This window comes from Bos grunniens, chromosome 2 (genome assembly GCF_055505025.1).
Source record: "Bos grunniens cultivar Pamir isolate PY7600 chromosome 2, Bosgru_T2T1.0, whole genome shotgun sequence".
NCBI classification, from domain to species: domain Eukaryota; kingdom Metazoa; phylum Chordata; class Mammalia; order Artiodactyla; family Bovidae; genus Bos; species Bos grunniens.
Window position 1 is genome coordinate 10,332,458 of NC_141166.1, and position 21,831 is coordinate 10,354,288.

General features: G+C 45.2%; 1 protein-coding gene across 7 annotated transcripts in view; it reads left to right on the forward strand.

Annotated features, from left to right (window-relative positions):
- DHDDS (dehydrodolichyl diphosphate synthase subunit) overlaps positions 1-21,341 on the forward strand; it is a 38,969-nt gene extending 17,628 nt beyond the window's left edge. For 2 of the 7 annotated variants that reach the window (XM_086329820.1, XM_086329841.1), the window contains 4 exons: positions 8,455-8,569; positions 10,759-10,866; positions 19,068-19,304; positions 19,989-21,341. In XM_086329820.1, coding sequence (XP_086185946.1) covers positions 8,455-8,569; positions 10,759-10,866; positions 19,068-19,304 — 460 coding nt within the window. In that variant the 3' untranslated portion in view covers positions 19,989-21,341. Of the gene's footprint in view, positions 1-1,110; positions 4,854-6,272; positions 7,270-8,454; positions 8,570-10,758; positions 10,867-19,064 lie in introns of those variants that run through there. The other 5 variants (XM_086329805.1, XM_086329816.1, XM_086329829.1 and 2 more) reach the window with 5 other exon arrangements.
- The last annotated feature ends 490 nt before the right edge of the window (positions 21,342-21,831 follow it).

Genomic DNA, 21,831 nt, shown 5'->3' on the forward strand with positions numbered 1-21,831 from the left:
TAAAAAGGTACATAGTCAAATACGTTTTAGATGTATTTATATTTGGAAAACTAGTGAATATTTATTTCTGAGATCTGTTTTCAGTGGTTCATTGATTGATTTATTCGAACAAATCTTCCTCTGTCCTGGCAAAGTCCTCTGCTAGAAGAACAGGATAAGGGCTTGCCCTCAAGCAGTTCACAGTCAGGTGTGTGTACACTAATACGTAATCCATGGTGCCATGTACCACAGTAAGGGATGTGATGTGCAAGGCACAGAGCTGATGCTGACAAAAGTGGTGATCAGCTATGGTTGGGAGTTCAGCCAGAGTCATCTTTTTAAAACACTAATCCAATAATGACATAAATATTTTTATTTTTTTATTTTTTTTTAATTTTATTTTATTTTTAAACTTTACATAATTGTATTAGTTTTGCCAAATGTCAAAATGAATCTGCCACAGGTATACATGTGTTCCCCATCCTGAATCCTCCTCCCTCCTCCCTCCCCATACCATCCCTCTGGGTCATCCCAGTGCACTAGCCCCAAGCATCCAGTATTGTGTATCGAACCTGGACTGGCAACTCGTTTCTTACATGATATTTTACATGTTTCAATGTCATAAATATTTTTAACAGAAGAAATTACACTGTGAACAACTTACAACCTTAATCATGCTTTGTTGCTTATTTGTAATATGAGCACTCTTCCATGTCCCATGTTTTTAATAATTCTTCCCTTTATTTGTTTATTTATTTTTGGCTGTAACAGGTCTTAGTTGCAGCATGTGGGATCTTTCCCTGTGGTACACAGGTTCAGTAGTTGTGGCTCACAACCTCAGTAGCCATGAGGCGTGTGGGATCTTAGTTCCCTGGCCACGGATTGAACCCTCATCCCCTGTATTGGAAGGTGGATTCTTAACCACTGGACCATCAGGGAAGTCTTCTTAATAATTCTTCATATCATAATTTTTAATGGCTACAGAATATATCTTGCTTTAATTTCACTTAAATCACTTAATCACTTTGCTGTTGGTTCTATAAGCTATTTCTAATTTATCATCATTACAAATAGGGCTACAGTGAAATCTATGGCCTTAATTCTTATCTGCATTTTGGATTGTTTCCTTAGGATCTGGATCTGGATGTGTCTGTTTCACCTTATTTTTGCCAAGATTTTTTATTTAATGTAAACTAGAGTTTTGCCAAGAAAATGCACTGGTCATAGCAAACACCCTCTTCCAACAACACAAGAGAAGACTCTACACATAGACATCACCAGATGGTCAACATCGAAATCAGATTGATTATATTTTTTGCAGCCAAAGATGGAGAAGCTCTGTACAGTCAACAAAAACAAGACCAGGAGCTGACTGTGGCTCAGATCATGAACTCCTTATTACCAAATTCAGACTTAAATTGAAGAAAGTAGGGAAAACCGCTAGACCATTCAGGTATGACCTAAATCAAATCTCTTATGATTATACAGTGGAAGTGAGAAATAGATTTAAGGGCCTAGATCTGATAGATAGAGTGCCTGATGAACTATGGACTGAGGTTCGTGACTTTGTACAGGAGACAGGGATCAAGACCATCCCCATGGAAAAGAAATGCAAAAAAGCAAAATGGCTGTCTGAGGAGGCCTTACAAATAGCTATGAAAAGAAGAGACGCGAAAAGCAAAGGAGAAAAGGAAAGATACAAGCATCTGAATGCAGAGTTCCAAAGAATAGCAAGAAGAGATAAGAAAGCCTTCCTCAGCGATCAATGCAAAGAAATAGAGGAAAACAACAGAATGGGAAAGACTAGAGATCTCTTCAAGAAAATTAGAGATACCAAGGGAACATTTCATGCAAAGATGGGCTCGATAAAGGACAGAAATGGTATGGACCTAACAGAAGCAGAAGATATTAAGAAGAGGTGGCAAGAATACACAGAAGAACTGTACAAAAAAGATCTTCACGACCCAGATAATCACAATGGTGTGATCACTCACCTAGAGCCAGACATCCTGGAATGGGAAGTCAAGTGGGCCTTAGAAAGCATCACTACAAACAAAGCTAGTGGAGGTGATGGCATTCCAGTGGAGCTATTTCAAATCCTGAAAGATGATGCTGTGAAAGTGCTGCCCTCAATATGCCAGCAAATTTGGAAAACTCAGCAGTGGGTACAGGACTGGAAAAGGTCAGTTTTCATTGCAATCCCAAAGAAAGGCAATGCCAAAGAATGCTCAAACTACCCCACAATTGCACTCATCTCACACACTAATAAAGTAATGCTCAAAATTCTCCAAGCCAGGCTTCAGCAATATGTGAACCATGAACTTCCAGATGTTCAAGCTGGTTTTAGAAAAGGCAGAGGAACCAGAGATCAAATTGCCAACATCCACTGGATCATCGAAAAAGCAAGAGAGTTCCGGAAAAACATCTATTTCTGCTTTATTGACTATGCCAAAGCCTTTGACTGTGTGGATCACAATCAACTGTGGAAAATTCTGAAAGAGATGGGAATACCAGACCACCTGACCTGCCTCTTGAGAAATTTGTATGCAGGTCAGGGAGTAACAGTTAGAACTGGACATGGAACAACAGACTGGTTCCATATAGGAAAAGGAGTATGTCAAGGCTGTATATTGTCACCCTGCTTATTTAACTTATATGCAGAGTACATCATGAGAAGCGCTGGGCTGGAAGAAGCACAGGCTGGAATCAAGATTGCTGGGAGAAATATCAATAACCTCAGATATGCAGATGACACCACCCTTATGGCAGAAAGTGAAGAGGAACTAAAAAGCTTCTTGATGAAAATCAAAGTGGAGAGTGAAAAAGTTGGCTTAAAGCTCAACATTCAGAAAATGAAGATCATGGCATCCGGTCCCATCACTTCATGGGAAATAGATGGGGAAACAGTGGAAACAGTGTCAGACTTTATTTTTTGGGGCTCCAAAATCACTGCAGATGGTGATTGCAGCCATGAAATTAAAAGACGCTTACTCCTTGGAAGGAAAGTTATGACCAACCTAGATAGCATATTCAAAAGCAGAGACATTACTTTGCCAACAAAGGTCTAGTCAAGGCTATGGTTTTTCCTGTGGTCATGTATGGATGTGAGAGTTGGACTGTGAAGAAAGCTGAGCGCTGAAGAATTGATGCTTTTGAAGTGTGGTGTTGGAGAAGACTCTTGAGAGTCCCTTGGACTGCAAGGAGATCCAACCAGTCCATTCTGAAGGAGATCAGCCCTGGGATTTCTTTGGAAGGAATGATGCTAAAGCTGAACCTCCAGTACTTTGGCCACCTCATGCGAAGAGTTGACTCCTTGGAAAAGACTCTGATGCTGGGAGGGATTGGGGGCAAGAGGAGAAGGGGACGACAGAGGATGAGATGTCTGGATGGCATCACTGACTCGATGGACGTGAGTCTGAGTGAAGTCCGGGAGTTGGTGAGGGATTGGGGCAAGAGGAGAAGGGGACGACAGAGGATGAGATGTCTGGATGGCATCACTGACTCGATGGACGTGAGTCTGAGTGAAGTCCGGGAGTTGGTGATGGATAGGGAGGCCTGGTGTGCTGCGATTCATGGGGTCGCAAAGAGTTGGACACGAATGAGTGACTGAACTGAACTGATTCTAATTTTATAGGTAAAAATTGGTATTTTACTTTTCTTTAATGGAAATTATTTCTTAAAATTTTTCATGTGGCCAGATAATACCATATAGTTGGTAGTTTTTTCCTGGCCAAAGCACAGATACTCTATTTTCATTTTGTCACTTTTGTCTGTACCTCCTTAGATTTCTCTTCTTTTTGAAAATAATTCTGCCCACTGCATACAGTAGACAGAACAAACTTATTGCAGACACATTTGAAATTCGGAGGGTTTATGTAGGGATCCCAAGTCCCCCAGCATGCTGCTTGGTCTGGAAATAATCTTTATTCTTCTTATGTATGTAGCATTTTATAGTTCCTAAGGTGCACTCAAATCTGTATCTCACTTGAGTTGACCCTCTCAGTAACCTATAAGTAAACAGTACAAATGTGCCTATTTCAAAAACAAAGAGAGCTGAAAAATTGTTGATTGTACAGATTTTGCCTTTTTTTTTTTTTTTTAATTTTGGCCACAGCACACAGCGTGTAGAATCTCAGTTCCCCAACCAGGGATTGAACCCTGCCCACAGCAGTAAAAGGGCTGAGTCCTAACCACTAGACCACCAAGGGGGGCTCCCTGATAGCTCAGTTGGTAAAGGATCCTCTTGCAATGCAGGAGACCCCGGTTCGGTTCCTGGGTTGGGAAGATCTGCTGGAGAAGGGATCGACTACCCACTCCAGTATTCTTGGGCTTTCCTTGTGGCTCAGTTGGTAAAGAATCCTCCTGCAATGTGGGAGACCTGGGTTTGATCCCTGGTTCGGAAGATCCCCCGGAGAAGGAAAAGGTCACCCACTCCAGTATTCTGGCCTAGAGAATTCCATGGACTGTATAGTCCATGGGATTACAAAGAGTCGGACACAACTGAGTGACTTTCACTTTCAGACCACCAGGGAGTTCCCATGTTTCACATTCTTAATGAGAAAATTAAAATCATGCTGTCAAGACAAGACTCGGGGGCTTCTCTGGTGGTCCAGTGGTTAAGAATCCACCTGCCAATGCAGGGGACACAGGTTTGATCCCTGGTCGGGGAAGATCCCACATGCCCCAGGGCAGCTAAGCCCCTGTGTCAAAACCACTGAGCCTAAGTGCGTCAGCTACTGATGCCCACAGGCCTAGAGCCCATCCTCTGCAACACCAGAAGCCTCTGCAGCGAGACGCCTGCACACCACAACTAGAGAGTGGCCCCCGCTTGCCACAACTGAAGAGAGCCCGTGAGCAGCACTGAAGACCCAGCACAGCCAAGACTCAGATTATCAGGGAAATCTGAACCAGAGCCCTTCCTATTGCCCAGACATAAGTGAATATTATTTCTCAAATGATGGTATAGAACATAAAGCTGTGGTTTGCAAAATGATGACTGAGAGATGGACTTACTGAAAGACACACAACTAGTAAGTGTAAATCCTTGTTCTGAATACTCAGCCCAGATTGCTCTGCCTTTTTTTTTTTTTTTTTTTTAATTTTTTATTTATTTGTTTTTGGCTCTTTGTTGCTGCATAGGCTTTTCATTAGTTTTGGAGAGCGGGGGCTGCTCTCTGGTTGTAATGCGTGGGCTTCTCAATGTGGTGGCTTTTCTTGTGGAATGGGGGGCTCTAGAGCACAGGCTCAGTAGTTGTGGCACATGGGCTTAGTTGCTCTGTGGCATGTGGGATCTTCCCAGATCAGGGATCAAACCCGTGTCTCCTGCATTGGCAGGCAGATTCTTTAGCCCTGAGCCACCAGGGAAGCCTTTCTGCTTTTTTTGACTACACTCCCAGAAGAATGTTCCCACCAAGAAATTTTGTCTTCTAACCTCTTCCCGAGATGCAACTCTTACCACTTGGAGATTCTAAATTCTGCCTCTTGGTGCTTGGTAGGATAGGTAAACAGCATTCCTAGAACCACCAGACACCAGTCTTGCAAATACCCTCTTTCATTGGACAGAAAAGTTTACCTTAAGATAATTACTCCCAGTCCCCATTCTTCCTTCATTCCATCTCCTTTCTGAGTGTCTGCTTGGAAAAGTAGCTCTTATCAAATATAAGAGGGCCGATCATTTTGCTGGTTTTCATATCCTATGTGGATTTTTTGCAGTGTTTCACTGTCCATAGGACTTAAATGTAAGGTTTTAAAATTTCTATCTATAATAAATTCAAACCATAGCCAAAGTATATAAAGTAAAAAAAGATAGTCTTTCCTTCTTATCCAACCTTCCAGAAATAATCACTGTTAATAGTATGGTGTATGCCTTTTTAGATTTTGTTTGCATGTATCTATGTATATATGTATTCACAAGTGTGAGGGTTTCTGTGTGTGTTTTCCACACTATTTTTTTCTGAAACTTCCTTTTTTTCATTTAATGTTACGTCTTAGACATCTTTCCAAATCAGTGCACTTAGGTTTATCTGTATTAAAAACAGTGGCATAGTATTTAATCAAATTGCAAGGTCCTAGGGTATATGCATTTTATTTTTAAAAAAATATTTATTAGGTTGGTGCAAAAGTAAAAAAAAATTGCAGTTTTGCATTGTTGAACTTTGCTGTTTGATATTGGAATATATTCTCAAATATGGTTATGTTATACATCATTTTAATGCACATTTCTAGCTTTATGGTTTTTTGCTAATGACATTATTGCTGTTTTTTTTTTTTTTTGCTGTTTATATTTATTTTAGACTATAGAAATGATGTTAGACAAAAAGCAAATTCAAGCAGTTTTTTTATTTGAGTTCAAAATGGGTTGTAAAGTAGCGGAGACAACTGGCAACACCCACAGCGCATTTGGCCCAGGAGCTGCCAACAAATGCACAGTGCAATAGTGGTGCAGAACGCCTCACAAGGGAGGCAGAGCCTTGAAGATGAGGTGCTCAGTGGCCGGCCACTGGACGCTGACAACGACCAGTTAAGAACAGTCATCGAAGCTGATCCTCCTCAGACTACACAAGAAGTTGCTAAAGAACCCAACATCAACCATTCTATGGTAATTCAACATTTGAAGCAAGTTGGAAAGGTAAAAAAGCTTGATAACTGGGTGCCTCGTATACTGACTGAAAATCAAAACAATTATTGTTTTGAAGTGCCATCTTCTCTTAATTGTGCCCAACCACAACAAGCCATTTCTTTCTTTTTTTTTTTTTTGCAATTAGAAAATGAAACTTTATTGACAGAGCTTTAACAGTCAAATATACAACATAAGAACAGCATAGATGGTTTCAGTTTATCTTCTTTCAAGCAAATGGCTGCCCTTCACCTGCTTCTGGCATTTCAACAGGCTCTATATTTGATGCAAACTCCTCCCTGACATCAGGACCATCTCCACCTTCACCCCCAGTCTTTGCCTCAGCCAATTGCTGGAGATCAGCTTCCAGGCCAGAATCTTCAAAGGGATCCTTCTCCTCTTCTTCATCACGATTCACTGGATCCTCTCCATGTACTTCCTCCTTTCTAGGTGTGATATCCTGAATCTCAGCTGGCAGTTCCTCTTGTTGAGGTTGCTCAACACTGGGCTGCTGGTCAACCACAGGTTCATCCACCTGGGAGCAATCTTGATTTGTAGGTCCCAATTTTGATGCCACTTGCCCACTCATATTTCTCCCTGGTGAGTCTCAAGTAGTGAGAAAGAACCGGGACTGATTAAACACACCCGTCTCAGGCCCAACGCTCCTCACAGAATGCTCAGGAAGCGACAAGCCATTTCTTGATCGGATTGTGACATACAACGAGAAATGATTTTATATGACAGCCGGCGACAACTAGCTCAGTAATTGGACCAGGAAGTGGCAGAGTACTTCCCAAAGGCAGACCTGCACCAGAGGAAGGTCCTGGTCACTGTTCGATGGTGTCTGGCCCACTACAGCTTTCTGAATCCCAGTGAAACCATTACATCTGAGAAGCATGCTCAGCAAATCGATGGGATGCACCAATGACTAACTCCTGCAACCAGCATTGGTCAACAGAAAAAGACCATTTCTTCCCCATTTCTTCTCCACAGCCATGCCCGACCACCTATCACACAACCAATGCTTCAAAAGTTGAACGACTTGGGCTACAAAGTTTTGCCTCATCTGCCATATTCACCTCACCTCTCGCCAACCAATTAACCACTTGTTCAAGCATCTCAACAACTTTTTGCAGGGAAAATGCTTCCACAGCTAGCAGGAGGCAGAAAATGCTTTCCAGAAAATGCTTCGAATCCTGAAGCACGGATTTTTATGCTACAGGAATAAACAAACTTATTTCTCATTGGCAAAAATATGTTGATTGTAATGGTTCCTATTTTGATTAATAAAAATGTATTGATCCTAGTTTTAATGATTTAAAATTCACCGTCCAAAACTGCAAGTACTTTTGTTCCAACCTAACATTTGGCTATGCTGGGTCTTAGGTGTGGCATGCAGGATCTTTAGTTTTGGCATGTAGCATCTAGTTCCCTGACCAGGGATTAAACCTGAGCCCCCTGCATTGAGAGCATGGAGTCTTAGTCACTGGACCACCCGGGAAGTCCGTGGTGTATGCATTTTTTAAAAAAAGATGTTTTACATGAAGGACAACACATGCTCTGATGGGTACATCTATTTTAGGCCTGCAACTAAATTACTTTGGGTGAAATTTTCATCTTCTCTTGAGCTTCAGTTTCCTTATCTAAAAAGTAAGGATAGAAATATCTTATGTAGTTGTGAAAATTAAAATCATTCTTTAATTTATCAAGCATTTATTGAGGGCCTTCTGCATGCCAGGTAGAAGTAATGTATTTGATGGCGTCCTATAAACTGGGAAGCTTTATGTAAGGAAGTTCATCGTGAGAGTAATTCAAGAGGAGATATGTGCTTATCTTTGTCTCTTCCTCACTCACCTTAGCGATGTCTCTGAGTCTCTGCTCGATAAGTGCCTCTATACCAACCACTCTCCTCACCCTGACATCTTGATACGGACTTCTGGGGAAGTGAGGCTCAGCGACTTCCTCCTCTGGCAGGTAGGTCATTTCCAGCCACTATTCTGTTTGTGTCAGAACTGAAAACTGTGACTGCACCCGCAGAACAGATTGGAGGGGGAGCTAAAATCCAGAGTACTGTCTGCAGGCTGCGCCTGGTAACATTTGTTATCCCTTCCTCATCCACCCCTGGCTTTTTGAGTCTGTGTGGTTCTTGCTGCCTGGAATGCCCAGAGGAAAAATCAAAGCCATCCTGCTGTAGTGGAAGCTTTACTTGTGCCTCTGTTCAAGGAACTGGACTTCTGCCTTATGTCCTGAGCACAAGCTCCTGCCTTGGTAACCTGCCATGTAACCTGCACCTCTAGGCTGGAACCTTGCCTTGAATTTACTGATTTCTCTCTTTCAGAATAAAGGGCTGCATTTACACAGCACAGTCCACAAGGGATATAAACTATATGCAGACTCTTTCTTTGGGGCCTGCCATTGCCTCTCAGCTCAGTTATCCCAGTGTAGGTAGTCATCTGCAAGCTCATACTCAGATAAGTTTGTCTTGGCTTGAGAATCTCCATCGTCTGTTCGCTTTGCCCCTGGGTAGCACAGGGCTGGAGAAAATCTTGTTCAAGGAGAGGCTGGAGGGAGAGACATGAGTTGGAAACAATTCACATGGTAAATTCCAGAAATTTTAATGGCCCGTAGTCTCAAAAGCAAACTAACAAGATTCAGCTACTGAAGATACTTTTAGTCTTTGATTATACTAAAGAAGTGTAACATGCAGCTTATGGTTTTATGGCCCGCTCTGTTGGTCAGATGATGTCGGAAGAATTTACATCTGGGCACTGAGTTTTAAGAGATTGCACTGGTAAACTAGAGGACTTAGCAGAAGAGGCCAACCAGAAGATGGCCAGGAATCTGAGACTCATGTCCTCTAAGGCATAAGTGAAGGATGATGGTCTGGAAAATAGTTTATTCTCTTGAGGGGAAAAAAAAATTGAGTTCCTCCTTGGTGCTGGGAATATGGCAGTGACCAAGTTAGAAATTGGAGAAGGTAATGGCACCCCACTCCAGTACTCTTGCCTGGAAAATCCCATGGACGGAGGAGCCTGGTAGGCTGCAGTCCATGGGGTCGCGAATAGTTGGACGTGATTGAGAGACTTCCCTTTCACTTTTCACTTTCATGCATTGGAGAAGGAAATGGCAACCCACTGCAGTGTTCTTGCCTGGAGAATCCCAGGGACGGGGGAGCCTGGTGGGCTGCTGTTTATGGGGTCGCACAGAGTCGGACACGACTGAAGTGACTTAGCAGCAGCAGCAAGTTAGAAATAATCCCTACTGTCTTAAAACTTACAGTTTGTCAGCAAGGACAAACTGAACAAGTCATTACAGCCTTGGGAGCAGATAACAGGCAGCTGTCACCTGGCCTTCCAAGATGTGAAAAATGTCACTTTGGAAAAGAAAGTTGTTCCAGAGAGAAGACCTTAGACCTTGGTAGGAGTTCCAGGGAAGGTGACACTGGTTTAGCTTAATGAGCTCTTTGACAGCTAACATATCCCCCTTTAGGCACTGAATTCCTTTCCACTAAAGGTCTCAACAGTGACTGTCAAGAATGTTCCAAAATCAGTAATGATTGTTAAAAGTTCACTCAGCTCTGTGCTTTGTTTTATGTATGTTATCTTATTAAATTTTTATAGTACCTTATAATACAAGATACTCTTATATACCCAGAGAAGTTAAGTAACTTGCCTCAGGTCAGATAGATGGTAAATGGTGGAGCCAGAATTCAAAGCCAGGCAGTCTGGCCCCAGAGCCCATGCTCTTAACCATTGTGCCATACTCTGCTACTTAAAAATAACAATGGCAGCTACCATTTATTCATTGCTAACTTTTATCAGACACTGTGTCTCTGAGATGACCTCTGAGGGCCAAGAGCCAATAACATAATCCAGATGTTATTTCATAGTCCTAAAATTGGCTCTTAGAAAACTCCTGGTGGAAATGTTGATCTCGCCTTGCTTTAGTTCTGCCTTGCTACAGGCAGGTGACCTTACTGCCTCAGATGACCCTTCCCCCATCAGTGAGTGGATCCGGGCTGGCAACAGCAGCTGCAGCTCAGGATGCCTGGGCCACCTCATCTCTGGACATGATCAGCCTGCTCCTTCTTTGGAACCTGACTAGGGATATGTTCCAGTGACACGTTACTAAACCAAACTCTCTTCCTTCCCCACCTTTCCCAGACCTCCCACTCCTGCCTGGTGTTCCAGCCTGTTCTGTGGCCAGAATACACGTTTTGGAACCTCTGTGAGGCCATCCTGCAGTTCCAGATGAACCATAGCATGCTTCAGGTAAGAGTTCATGGCTGGTCTGACTGGATGGGATGGAAGAAAATATTAGCATTGATTGACCCCCATGACTGTATATGTCAGGCACTTGCTACTGGCATGTTAATGATAATGATGAGTAGCTACCACTTACCGAGTATTTACTGTGTGTCAGGCACTGTGAACAGTGTATATCACCGTCTCATTTAATGTTCCCAAGAACCCAACAGCCCCACTTGTGCAAATGAGTAAATCAAAATTATTTAGTTAAGGACACAGAACCAATAAAAGACCGAACTGAGATTCAAGTTACAAGTCTTTAATCTTTTCACTGTGGAAACTCAGGAAATGCTTCTCAGAGAGAATGGCCATTATTCACTGAAGGAATTAGCCTAACAAAAGATTGTAGAAGTGGAAGTATGCAACATCCAAGACTCTTCCAGAGGGATTAAAAACAAAATAGCACTATCTTCCCATTGTATAAAGCTGTGTTCTACCAGGACTTGAAGTTCTGCTTTCGGTTTTGATCACTAGATCTTGAAACAGGTTTCATTAGGAGGGAGATTCACCTATATCTGATTAGGACTCTTCATCATAATGACAATGTGTATGCTGGTGGCAGCTAACTTATTGAGGGTCTGCTAAGGCACTTTGGTGTTTTCATATTTAACCCTTCCAACAATCCAGCAGCTTTGGTGTCCTCATTGTTCAGATATGGAAACAGAGGGATACGGTAACTGTCTCAAAGTCACAGAATTTTAAGCCCAAAGCTGGTGATGCTTCTTGAGTCTGGAGAGTTAATGGCCAGGAGGAAATAAAGATATAAGTCGGGGCTTCTCAGTCCCCCTGGCATCGGGGACTCCTTGGAGAAACTGATGAAAGTCATAGACCATCTCCCTAGAAAAACTGCAAAGGTCACTCTAACACATGGCATCTTGCATAGAATTGCACGAATCACTGAAGCACGTAAACTACTTCTGGAGGTTCACATAACTCGTGAAATCTTTCCCTGAATCCCAAGTCCAGAACTCCTGGAATAAGTCAGTGACATTATGTGCCTGATCATTTAGGCTCAGAATATGAGGAAACTGAAAGAGGAAGTTGAGTTCAATTGAAAGGAAAAACAGCAAAGTCTCAATTATCCACTGTCAGTGAGGAATGAATATCAGTTTTTCCACATGACCAAATCTCCCTTTAAGAACTAAAACTTCTTTATCCTTTTTTGATAGAGAACTTTCTGAAACATGTCCTGTGTGTAATTCATTGACACCTACTGTGTATTAGGCACTTGCTAATAATTATGATGATCAGAATAATCACATTCTACTGATGCTGATAGTGATGGTAGTGATCCCATCTTGAAGCACTTCATTGTCCAGGATGGCCTTGAAAGATGGGATTCTTTCTCTAAGCTAGAATACTTGACTCTAAGTCTGCAAATACTTGACTTTAGAATTTCTTGTTTATGGTCAGTGGCTAATTTTGACAGCATTTCTTCTTCCCTTCTCTTCCTGTTTCCAGTTTTAAATGAGCTACAGGTAAGAAAACCAGTCAACCAAGCTTGTTAGAATTATATCTGTAAAGAAAGAGTAAACTGGCCTTTCATGAAGCCCAGAGGATCTTGGTGTACGAGCTTTTGTGTATGGCTATTCTTGTCTCTGGGCTTCCCTGGTGCTCAGATGGTAAAGAATCTACCTTCAGCGTGGGAGACCTGTGTTCAGTCCCTGGGTTGGGAAGATCCCTGGAGAAGGGAACGGCTGCCCACTCCAGTATTCTGGCCTGGAGAATTCCATGGACAGTGGAGCCTGGCAGGCTACAGTCCATGGGGTCACAAAGAATCAGACACGACTGAGTGACTTTCACATTACTGTCTCTAATTAGGAAGCTCAGAAGTCTTTTAGTAATTCAGATTTCTCAGATACTTTCCCACATGGCTATCAGAGGAATTACCTCAAGTTGCACACATTCCGTTCAGTTCAATACAGTTCAGTCGCTCAGTCGTGTCCCACTCTTTGCGACTCCATGAACCGCAGCATGTCAGGCCTCCCTGTCCATCACCAACTCCCGGAGTTTACTCAAACTCATGTCCATTGAGTCGGTGATGCCATCCAACCATCTCATCCTCTGTCGTCCCCTTCTTCTCCCGCCTTCAACCTTTCCCAGCATCAGGGTCTTTTCCAATAACTCAGCTCTTGCATCAGGTGGCCACAGCAAATGTCTCATTCTATACATGTCTGTTACCGAGCACCTGGTCTGAGTCAGACACTATGTCAGTATTCCACACAAGAGATTGAAGCAGTTAATTGGCCAGACAAGATCCCTACCTTCATGGAGATTATATTTTTACTTGAGGAGACAGATAATAAGTAAACAAATATATGCAATAAGGCAGTGAAGAAACAGAGTGTTGTCCTAGAAAGGAAGGAAGCAAGCAAGAGGTGCTGAGTGGAGCAGTCAAGGAAGGTCTTGATAAGCCATGATATTAAAGATGAGAAGTAGCAGACATGTAAAAATCTAAGGGAGAAGGATCATTCTCTGTAGAGGGAGCAGGAAGTGGAAGGATGCTACAGTTATATAGTTTAGGTCTTAGAAGAACAAAGAGGCCAGCATGCATGAAGAAGGATGTGAGATGAAGCTGGGTAGGAGTCAGGCCTCTGATCATTCATGGCCTTGTAGGCTATGGGGACACATCTGAAGACTTCTGATCAGAGGGAATGGCAGGATCTAATTTACATTTTGTATAATTCACTCAGGATTTTCACAGGGCAGGAGTCAGAGATCAAATTCCTAGAGTTGTCCAGGTGGGAGGATGTGGCCTCGAGGTGGGGTGGCGGCTGCAGAGAAGGGAAGGGCTGAGTGGACTGAGATGGAGGAAAAACAAACCTTAAAACAGAAACAAATGAAACTAAGTTGATAATACAACCTTCAGAGAAAGGGATTAATTCAAGTTACCTGAACATAGTTCTCTGATTATACATCTTCAGCAGTATATATTCTAAGAATAATACAAACTGGAAAGCAAACTTAAACATCACTTAAGAGGTTTATCAGTGGTAATGTTAATGATGTAATTCTGAAATTCTTTCATGCCTCTTGTAGGAGAAAACCAATGAGCATGAATATTAATGTTACTAGGAACCAAAACATTTAGGTTTTGGCCTGGGGAGTTGGGTGGATGGTTCTGCTGTTTTCTAGAATGGGGTGGAACATGTTTAAGGACAACCTTTAAGAGTTTCATTTGATACCTAAGAATCATAATTCCAGACATTTATTGAGTTCTTACCACGTGTCAGGCATCCTTTTACTTGATTCTACGTAGTTCTATAAGGTATATACTACTCTTAATTGCCTCCATTTTTAGAGTGAGGAGACCAAAGTAATAACAGATATTGACTGTTCTGAACTCTTTCTCAGCAGACCCCATGGGGGTTTTGGCCAGATTTCCTCTGCCCAGGAGCATTCATACTGTTTCTAGAAATCTTAGCACCTCAGCAGAAGCATTAGCAGTATAGTCCAGACTAAACATCCTGGCCAGTATGCTGTCAGACTAGAGAGCTGATCTTTCTGATATCCGCCTTGTATGTGTTCTGTATCCTCACCAAATTGGATTGTTCAGTTCCTTATTCTCATCCCCTTTGGTTTTCTGCCTCCACATCTGTGTTCTTGCCCCATCTCCCAAATTCTTATTGTTCAGTTTGAGCTTCTCTGTCTCTAAGCCCAGCCCAGTGTGTCCTGATGCCCTGCAGGAAGCCAAGGTAGGGAGCTGGGTTCTTGACCTAGCTCACTGGGATGAGGGCAGGTGCTGGATGCTAATGGAAGCAGAGACTCAGCTACAAATTGTTGGAAGCTAGATCCTGGTATCTGAAGGGATCGTGAAAGTTTCCAGGTGGTCACCCTTCATCTTAGAGAATGGGGTCTAGCAAAGGGAAGCAATCTTGACGATGACACAGTAGGACAGAGAAAATCAGGGTGGGGAAGGGTTGGGCAGCAGTACAGAGCCACTGATTCTCAGTTACAAGCTGCATGGATGGTAGGTCCCCGGGGATCTTTTCTCAGCGATGAGGAGTAATAGTGTGGTCCACCTGATCTGTAATGATGTAGAGGGAGAAGATACAGGTTCCCACTAAACTTCCTTTGATGCATCTGTCAGAGGTTAAATACTAGGCTGGATCAATCAACCATTTTATTTCTAGTACTCTAAAGGTAGTCAATGTCTTCTCCTCAAGAGAAGTTAGAAAACTTCAGCTGTTATCTCAGACATTCCTGACTTTGAATCATAGTGCTTCCTACTGGCTATGTGACTGACTAGGCAATTACTTAACCCTTCAGAGAATCACTTTTCTCATCTGTAAAATGAGAGAAGTAATGATAATACCTGCCTCACAAGTTTGTGATCAGCCTTCAGTGAACTAATACACCAAGAGAACTGAGTGCAGTGGTGGAACAGAGTTCATTTTCAGAGACTGGTGGTCAGTATAGTTCATCATGTTTGTCTCTGGGCTCTTCATTAGACTTCATCTGTCTCCAGAAAATCCACAGACACTTAGCACCCTGCTCATCCCGTCCCTAGGACAGTTCCCTTGGCACGGAGACTCTGGGTGCTCGTCAGAATATCATGTTACCAGCAGGAGGTGCTGTCTCAGCCCTCCGAAATGCATCCCACTTGCTACCAACCTGGGGAGATGGGGACTCAAGAGAGGACTTATTAGCTGGTGAATGTTTTGAAGCCCAAGACCTGTATCCTCTTTCCATGCCCTAGTGAAGTCAGTGGACCTGAGGATTTATGTACTGTGGAGGGGCCATTACATCTGGTTCCCTAATTCTGCTGAAGAGAGAACAAGAGCAGAGAGTCTTAATGCCCAGGAGAGGTTTATATTGATAGTTTAGAGTCCCATTTCTCAAAATGAGCTCCATGAAGCCCTTACACCAAGACCACAGAAGGTCTGTATAAGAAGTATCTACGGTAATTATTAACGCCCTCCCCCAATTGCTCCTTATACAGGGAGAGTAGACAGTATGGTCAGGGAGAGAGAAGTTGACCATTAGGACCTCCATTAGCCTAGATTTTCAGAGGCTGAGTACCTGAGAAGAACTTGGAACACCTTTGAGGCGGGGTAGTAGATCCAGACCATCTGGTTGCACAGAGGCATCCAGATGCAGGTCACTGGTTCCCCACTCCACCCCTAGAAAGTACAGCTTATCCAGAGGCACACAACACATGTCCTATAGATCTTTCAAGAAGTCACCTTAGTGGAAACCAAGGGAACTTTAACTCACGTGTGACTTAGGCCAAGTCCCTCCCTAGCATGGCGTCATTGTCTGTACAGGAGAAGTATAGAGCTGATGGGCTTTCTGCTCTCCCCTGACTCTGTCATCCTAACAGTGAATTGCTGATTCCTGGCAAATTAGGGTCCAGACTCTGCCCGACTGCCACCTTTCTTCTCAACACTCAGTCTCGGGCTGCCATTTGGAAAAAGCCAGAGCAATTTTAACCAGCTCCACATCTCCTGCCTCTGTGGCTGGCTGGCCTCGTCCTTTCTGTTTGGCTAGAACTTTGCCTACCTAGTCTCAAGCAGTGGTGACAGAAGAATAGCTACCTGTTAATAGCCAGGCACCAGATTGGGCATTCATTATCTCCTTTTTCTTCAAACCAATGAAATGGATGTTATCATCCTCATTTTGCAGATGAAGAAATAGGCTTAGTGAGGTGAGGACATTCTTGGAACAGAAACTTCTCAGACCCCAATGTTCCAGGCAGACTCACTGGCCTAATCACCCTCTCTGATTTCATGAGTCTGCCCATTATTCCCCTGCCTAATATTCTCCTCCCCCATACACTCTACCTTTATCTGACTCTTTCCCATTGGTTAAATGGAGAAGGCAATGACACCCCACTCCAGTACTCTTGCCTGGACAATCCCATGGACTGAGGAGCCTGGTAGGCTGCAGTCTATGGGGTCACTAACAGTTAGACACAACTGAGCGACTTCACTTTCACTTTCATGCATTGGAGAAGGAAATGGCAACCCACTCCAGTGTTCTTGCCTGGAGAATCCCAGGGATGGGGGAGCCTGGTGGGCTGCCATCTGTGGGGTCGCACAGAGTTGGACATGACTGAAGTGCCTTAGCAGCAGCAGCAGCATTGGTTAAAGTTCATCTGGTTCTGCCTGCCCATGAGATTCCACTGCCCCTTGACCTTCATCAATCACAATTTCTTTCCTCTGAATTACTCAGCCCTTTCCCTTACCTTCCTGATGACCCTTACCACATTCCACCAGTACTATGGCATTTGGGTACATCTCTGTGTTCTCAGCTTGTGAGCATATGGATTGTGGTGACTATAGCCTATGCACTTCTGAACCCCCAATAAGGTCCCACATGTGGGACCCAGGGTCCTCCCTGACCAAGGCCAGGAAGAAGCCCTTCTAGCAAGATGGAGACACTTAAGCAGCAACTTCTCAAACTTGTTTAGCCTTCATAGCACCACACGTGAGTTCGTTATCATAGCAGAAGAGTGCCCTTGAATGCCTTGGATCATTTAAGAGCCTGAGGGGGTATTTTCTAGATTTTTCATTTCTCATCTTTGTGGTGGTGGTGGTGTTTAGTTGCTGAGTCATGTCTGAATCTTTTGCGACCCCATGGACTATAGCCCTCCAAACTCCTCTGTCCATGGGATTTCCAAGGCAAGAATAGTGGAGTGGGTTGCCATTTCCTCCTCCAGGAGATCTTCCCAACCCAGGGATTGAACCCACATCTTCTGTGTCTCCTGCATTAGCAGATGGGTTCTTTACCACTGTGCCTTATTCATGCAATAAATCTTTATTGTTGAGAAGATACTAGAAAATCACTTCCCTACTCTGAATCTCCATGTCTATCTCCAGCAGATAGAAAATCCCTTCCTAGCTCTATTGTGAGGGTCAAGTGAGACAACAGATGAAGTGCTTGTGTATGTGTAAGATATTCCTTAAAGGAGGAACACAGAGCAGTCCAGGTGTTCACAGGCTGAGTAGGACACAGACAGGTATCCAGATACCACAGTACGAGGTAGAGTGTGGTGGAGGGGCACCAAAGGTATAGTTGGCAGCAGGATGGGAGTTTCTCCAACATGGAATAGGACTGACAGGAGGAACTCTGAGGCTAAGGTTCTGCAGCCTGTTAGCAAGAGCAGAGAGCATCAGTAAGGCACAGCATGGCCTTGGTCCTGCTCCAAAAGGATTTTCGCCTCCGGTGCCAGGAACATCCTCCATGGCCTCCTGGGGGCATACGGTCAGTCTGTTGAACAGGTACAGGGTGCCCCAAGTGCCAGAAAGAAAGAGCCACAGTCTCTTTCCTCTAGGAGTTCATGGTTTGTCTGAAGACACAGTATGAGAAGTGCTGCCAAGGAATGTAATCACTTACCTGGTGTCAGAACTGATTCCAGGAGCCCGAGGGCTCTATGGAGCCTTCAATGGCTCCTTTTCTAACAGAAATGGTGGACTGTGGTCCTAATGCCTATTCTAGAGGCAGAATGCAGTAAGTGGCTTAGGAAAGCTGAACCTGCTCTCAGAATGTTCACAGGAGGGTCATTTGCTGAGCAGGTCAGCCTGGTCTCACATGAGAGGCAGTTCTGGATCCAAACCCTGAAAAGTAACTTAGGAAGTTGGGAAGATGACCCCCTCAGAGTGCCTGGGGAACCAAAAGAAATGACCCAATGGATATGCCCCAGGCAGGAATAGAACCTTCCTTGCATCGGAGAATAGGCAATAATAACTTGTAAAATTGCTGTTTCTGTTTGAGAGCCTGCTAATATGCTGGAGGGGTTTTGCATATATTATCTCTAATCCTTAAAACCATTCTTCAAGATAGGCACAACCTCCACTTTACAGATGAAGAAATGAGGTTAGGAGAGGATTTGTCCAAAGCCACAAAGCTAGGTGGTGGGAGAACCAGAAGTCAGACCCAAATTTGCTGGTTTCCTTCCAAGTACACACCTGAGAAGAATTTCGAGAAATACAGAAGCTCACCCCAAAGAGACCAACATGGATCCAGAACTGGAGCGCCCTGCCTGTACAATGTGGGCACCACCCATTGCATACCTACTCCCAGATCTTTCCAAATGTGATCCAAACGCCCTACTGTTCCACTTAACTTGGCCAGTCCTGCGCCCCACCCCCACCTCCTCCATTCCAATTCCACCCAAACCTAAAGATGATTTCCCCACCCCAAACCCTGCTTTTCTCTAGCAGAAGGCCCGAGACATGTATGCAGAGGAGCGGAAGAGGCAGCAGCTGGAGAGGGACCAGGCTGCAGTGACAGAGCAGCTGCTGCAAGAGGGGCTCCCGGCCAGTGGGGACCCCCAGCTCCGACGGACACGCTTGCACAAACTCTCAGCCAGACGGGAAGAGCGGGTCCAGGGCTTCCTGCAAGCCTTGGAACTCAAGCGGGCTGACTGGCTGGCACATCTGGGCACTGCATCAACCTGAGTGAGGCTGGCCTCCTGCCACTTTGCCCTACCCTTGGCCTCCAGGGCCCCACTCCCCTTTCTTTTCTTGGCAAAAGGCACCTCCCTCCTGATGGATGAATTGTGTTCCTTGGCTTAGCAAGGAAGCCCGAGGCTAGGTCTGCTGGCCAGATATCTATGGGCCACCTGGGACAGTGCCGCTGGGGAGAGGGATGGGGGTGAGTCTCAAGTACCCTGAGCCCAGCTGTGATCACCGTAGGTCTGGGGAGCAGAGGGCCCCAGCTCTTCCATCTTTGCCACCTCTACCTGTACTTCTAGGTGCATTTTGGTTTTCCACCAGCACATCCTTCAACACACAAAATTTGGGGGAAGAGGTCTCCCACAAACCTTGGCCCTTTACCCATCCATCTTAGCCATCACAAAAGATGTGGCCCCACCATGGATTTGCTGGTAAAGAGCTAATAGATGGCCAGCATGATTTAGGCAAAGGGGAGGCAGAGACAGAAAATTTGCCCATCTGCTGCTCCTCCTCCTTGGCTCTCCACCTGGGATTTGCTATTGAATCTTACCCCCTCCCACCATGCTGGGCTGATTGCTCACTGAAAGGCTCAGCGCCCCCAATGGTGCGAGGAAGCCAGGCGGGTGATTACAATCCAATTACCTATTGTCGACTCAGCCCACACAAGCTTTTCTCCTCCTCTTGCAGGGCATGGGGCCAGGCTCCACTCCCCAATGAGACGGGCCCCCTCCATTGCCACAGGGTAACAGAAGAGCCTGTAGGCCCTGGTGAGTCTAATCTAGCACAGGCGGCCTCCCATGGATCACATGAGGACCAAGAGCACAGAAACCAGCCCATCTCCCAACTGACTGCCTCCTGCCCTCAGCATCTCGGACTCTGCTTCCCACCTCCACAGCCTTTGAGGCTTTTCTCAGCTTTTGACCTGGCCCCCTAAGTAGGCTGTGAGATGATTTAGTCTCAGCATGGCAGAGTCTCACCTTGTGAGGGCCAAGGTTGCCCAGCAGGGAGAAGAGGGCCAAGTCAAGGGTTGTGTCCTTTCCCTTACCTCTCCCTGCCAGGCCTGGCTACAGAGCTGCTGAGAGGATTAGTGCCTTTGAAGAGCTGTCTGTCTGAGCAACTCCATGCTTCAGGTGCCCCACAGCAGCAAGCACCAGCGGGTAGTACCAACCAAACGCTGTCTTCCCATTTTACTTTCTGCAAACTATTTCCCCAGCACCTCCCTCTAGGGGAGAGGTGGGGTCTTGCAAGCAGTGCTAAGAACATATTCTTTAAAACCCCTAACTTCCTTGTATTCCAATCATCTCCCCTTTCTGTGCCTGGATACCTGGCACAAGAGACCCCTTGGCCATCATCACTGCTCCCAGAATCAGGCATGAATGCCAGACACTGTGATGGAAAAGCCAATCAGTGCACCCTTTGGCAAGTCCCCCACACACACCTGGCACTCCCCACTACCAATGGCTGGCACAGGGTTCCCAGAGAGCAGGTGCTGTACATTTTCCAGCTTTACAATGAGGCTGTTGACAGCCTTAATTAGGGAGGCATGAATTATGCGGCTATAAAGGCAGAGCCCTACAATTAAGGCGGGAAAGAGGGGCTGGAGACAGCAAACGGAATCTGCCCTGTGAGCATGGTAGTTGAGTCCTTGTCTCCTTTCTGGGTCTGACTTTCCCTAACGTGATCAGGGGTACCGCAGAGGTGATTAATGGGCAGGTATCTCTCCGGCCTGAGGTCCTGTATTCTGGGAGAGGTACACGGGGTGGGGGAGGGGCGAGGGGCTGCCTCGGGAGGCACGGGAGAGGTGAAAAGCAGCTGAGGGATCACGGATGCTTTGAACCGGGCTGCAAATAGTTGATACGAAGTCACCGTGATTGCTTTCGACCGGTATGATTTGTACAAACCAGCTCAACCCTTGCCTCAAGAAACTCGGTGCGACCTATTTAAATGTCCTCCCACCTGTGAGCCAACCCCCCCCCCCCCAACTTGAGGATATTTATCGTGTTGTGTTCTCTTGGGTGTCAAATAGAATTTTAAAAATTCTTTCTTAGAGGTAAAACTTGTTTGCGAGGGCAACAGAAGACCGCGTTTTGCTGCAGCAATTGTCCACCTCCCTCAGGTGCACTCGGCCACTTCCAGGATCCCTAGCTTTGGGGGCGGAGGGCGGGGAGCCACTGGAAGAGCCCTTTTGCCATCGCAACACCTGTTCTCTACTTGTTTCCTAATCCCTGGACGCTTTCCTCCACCCTCCTTTTCCTCGCGCAAGTGAAAGGAAGCCAGCCTGCCAGTGTGGAAGGAGGGATTTCGCCAGCTGCGTTAGCAGCGCCCAGGCTTGGTGGCCGCGTCGGGTGGGGGCAGCTGAGCTTGATGTCTCCGAAGCGGGTGGAGCTTAGGGGGAGGGGAATGCTAGTAGGCCGCCTTGGCGGCCACTCTCCATCATTCGGTGGCGGGGTTCTGAGGTACGGGAATACAAGGACCTAAGGGAGCCCAGCCGCCCGACAGGCTTCGGGGGGCGGTGGCGGGGGGGGGGGGC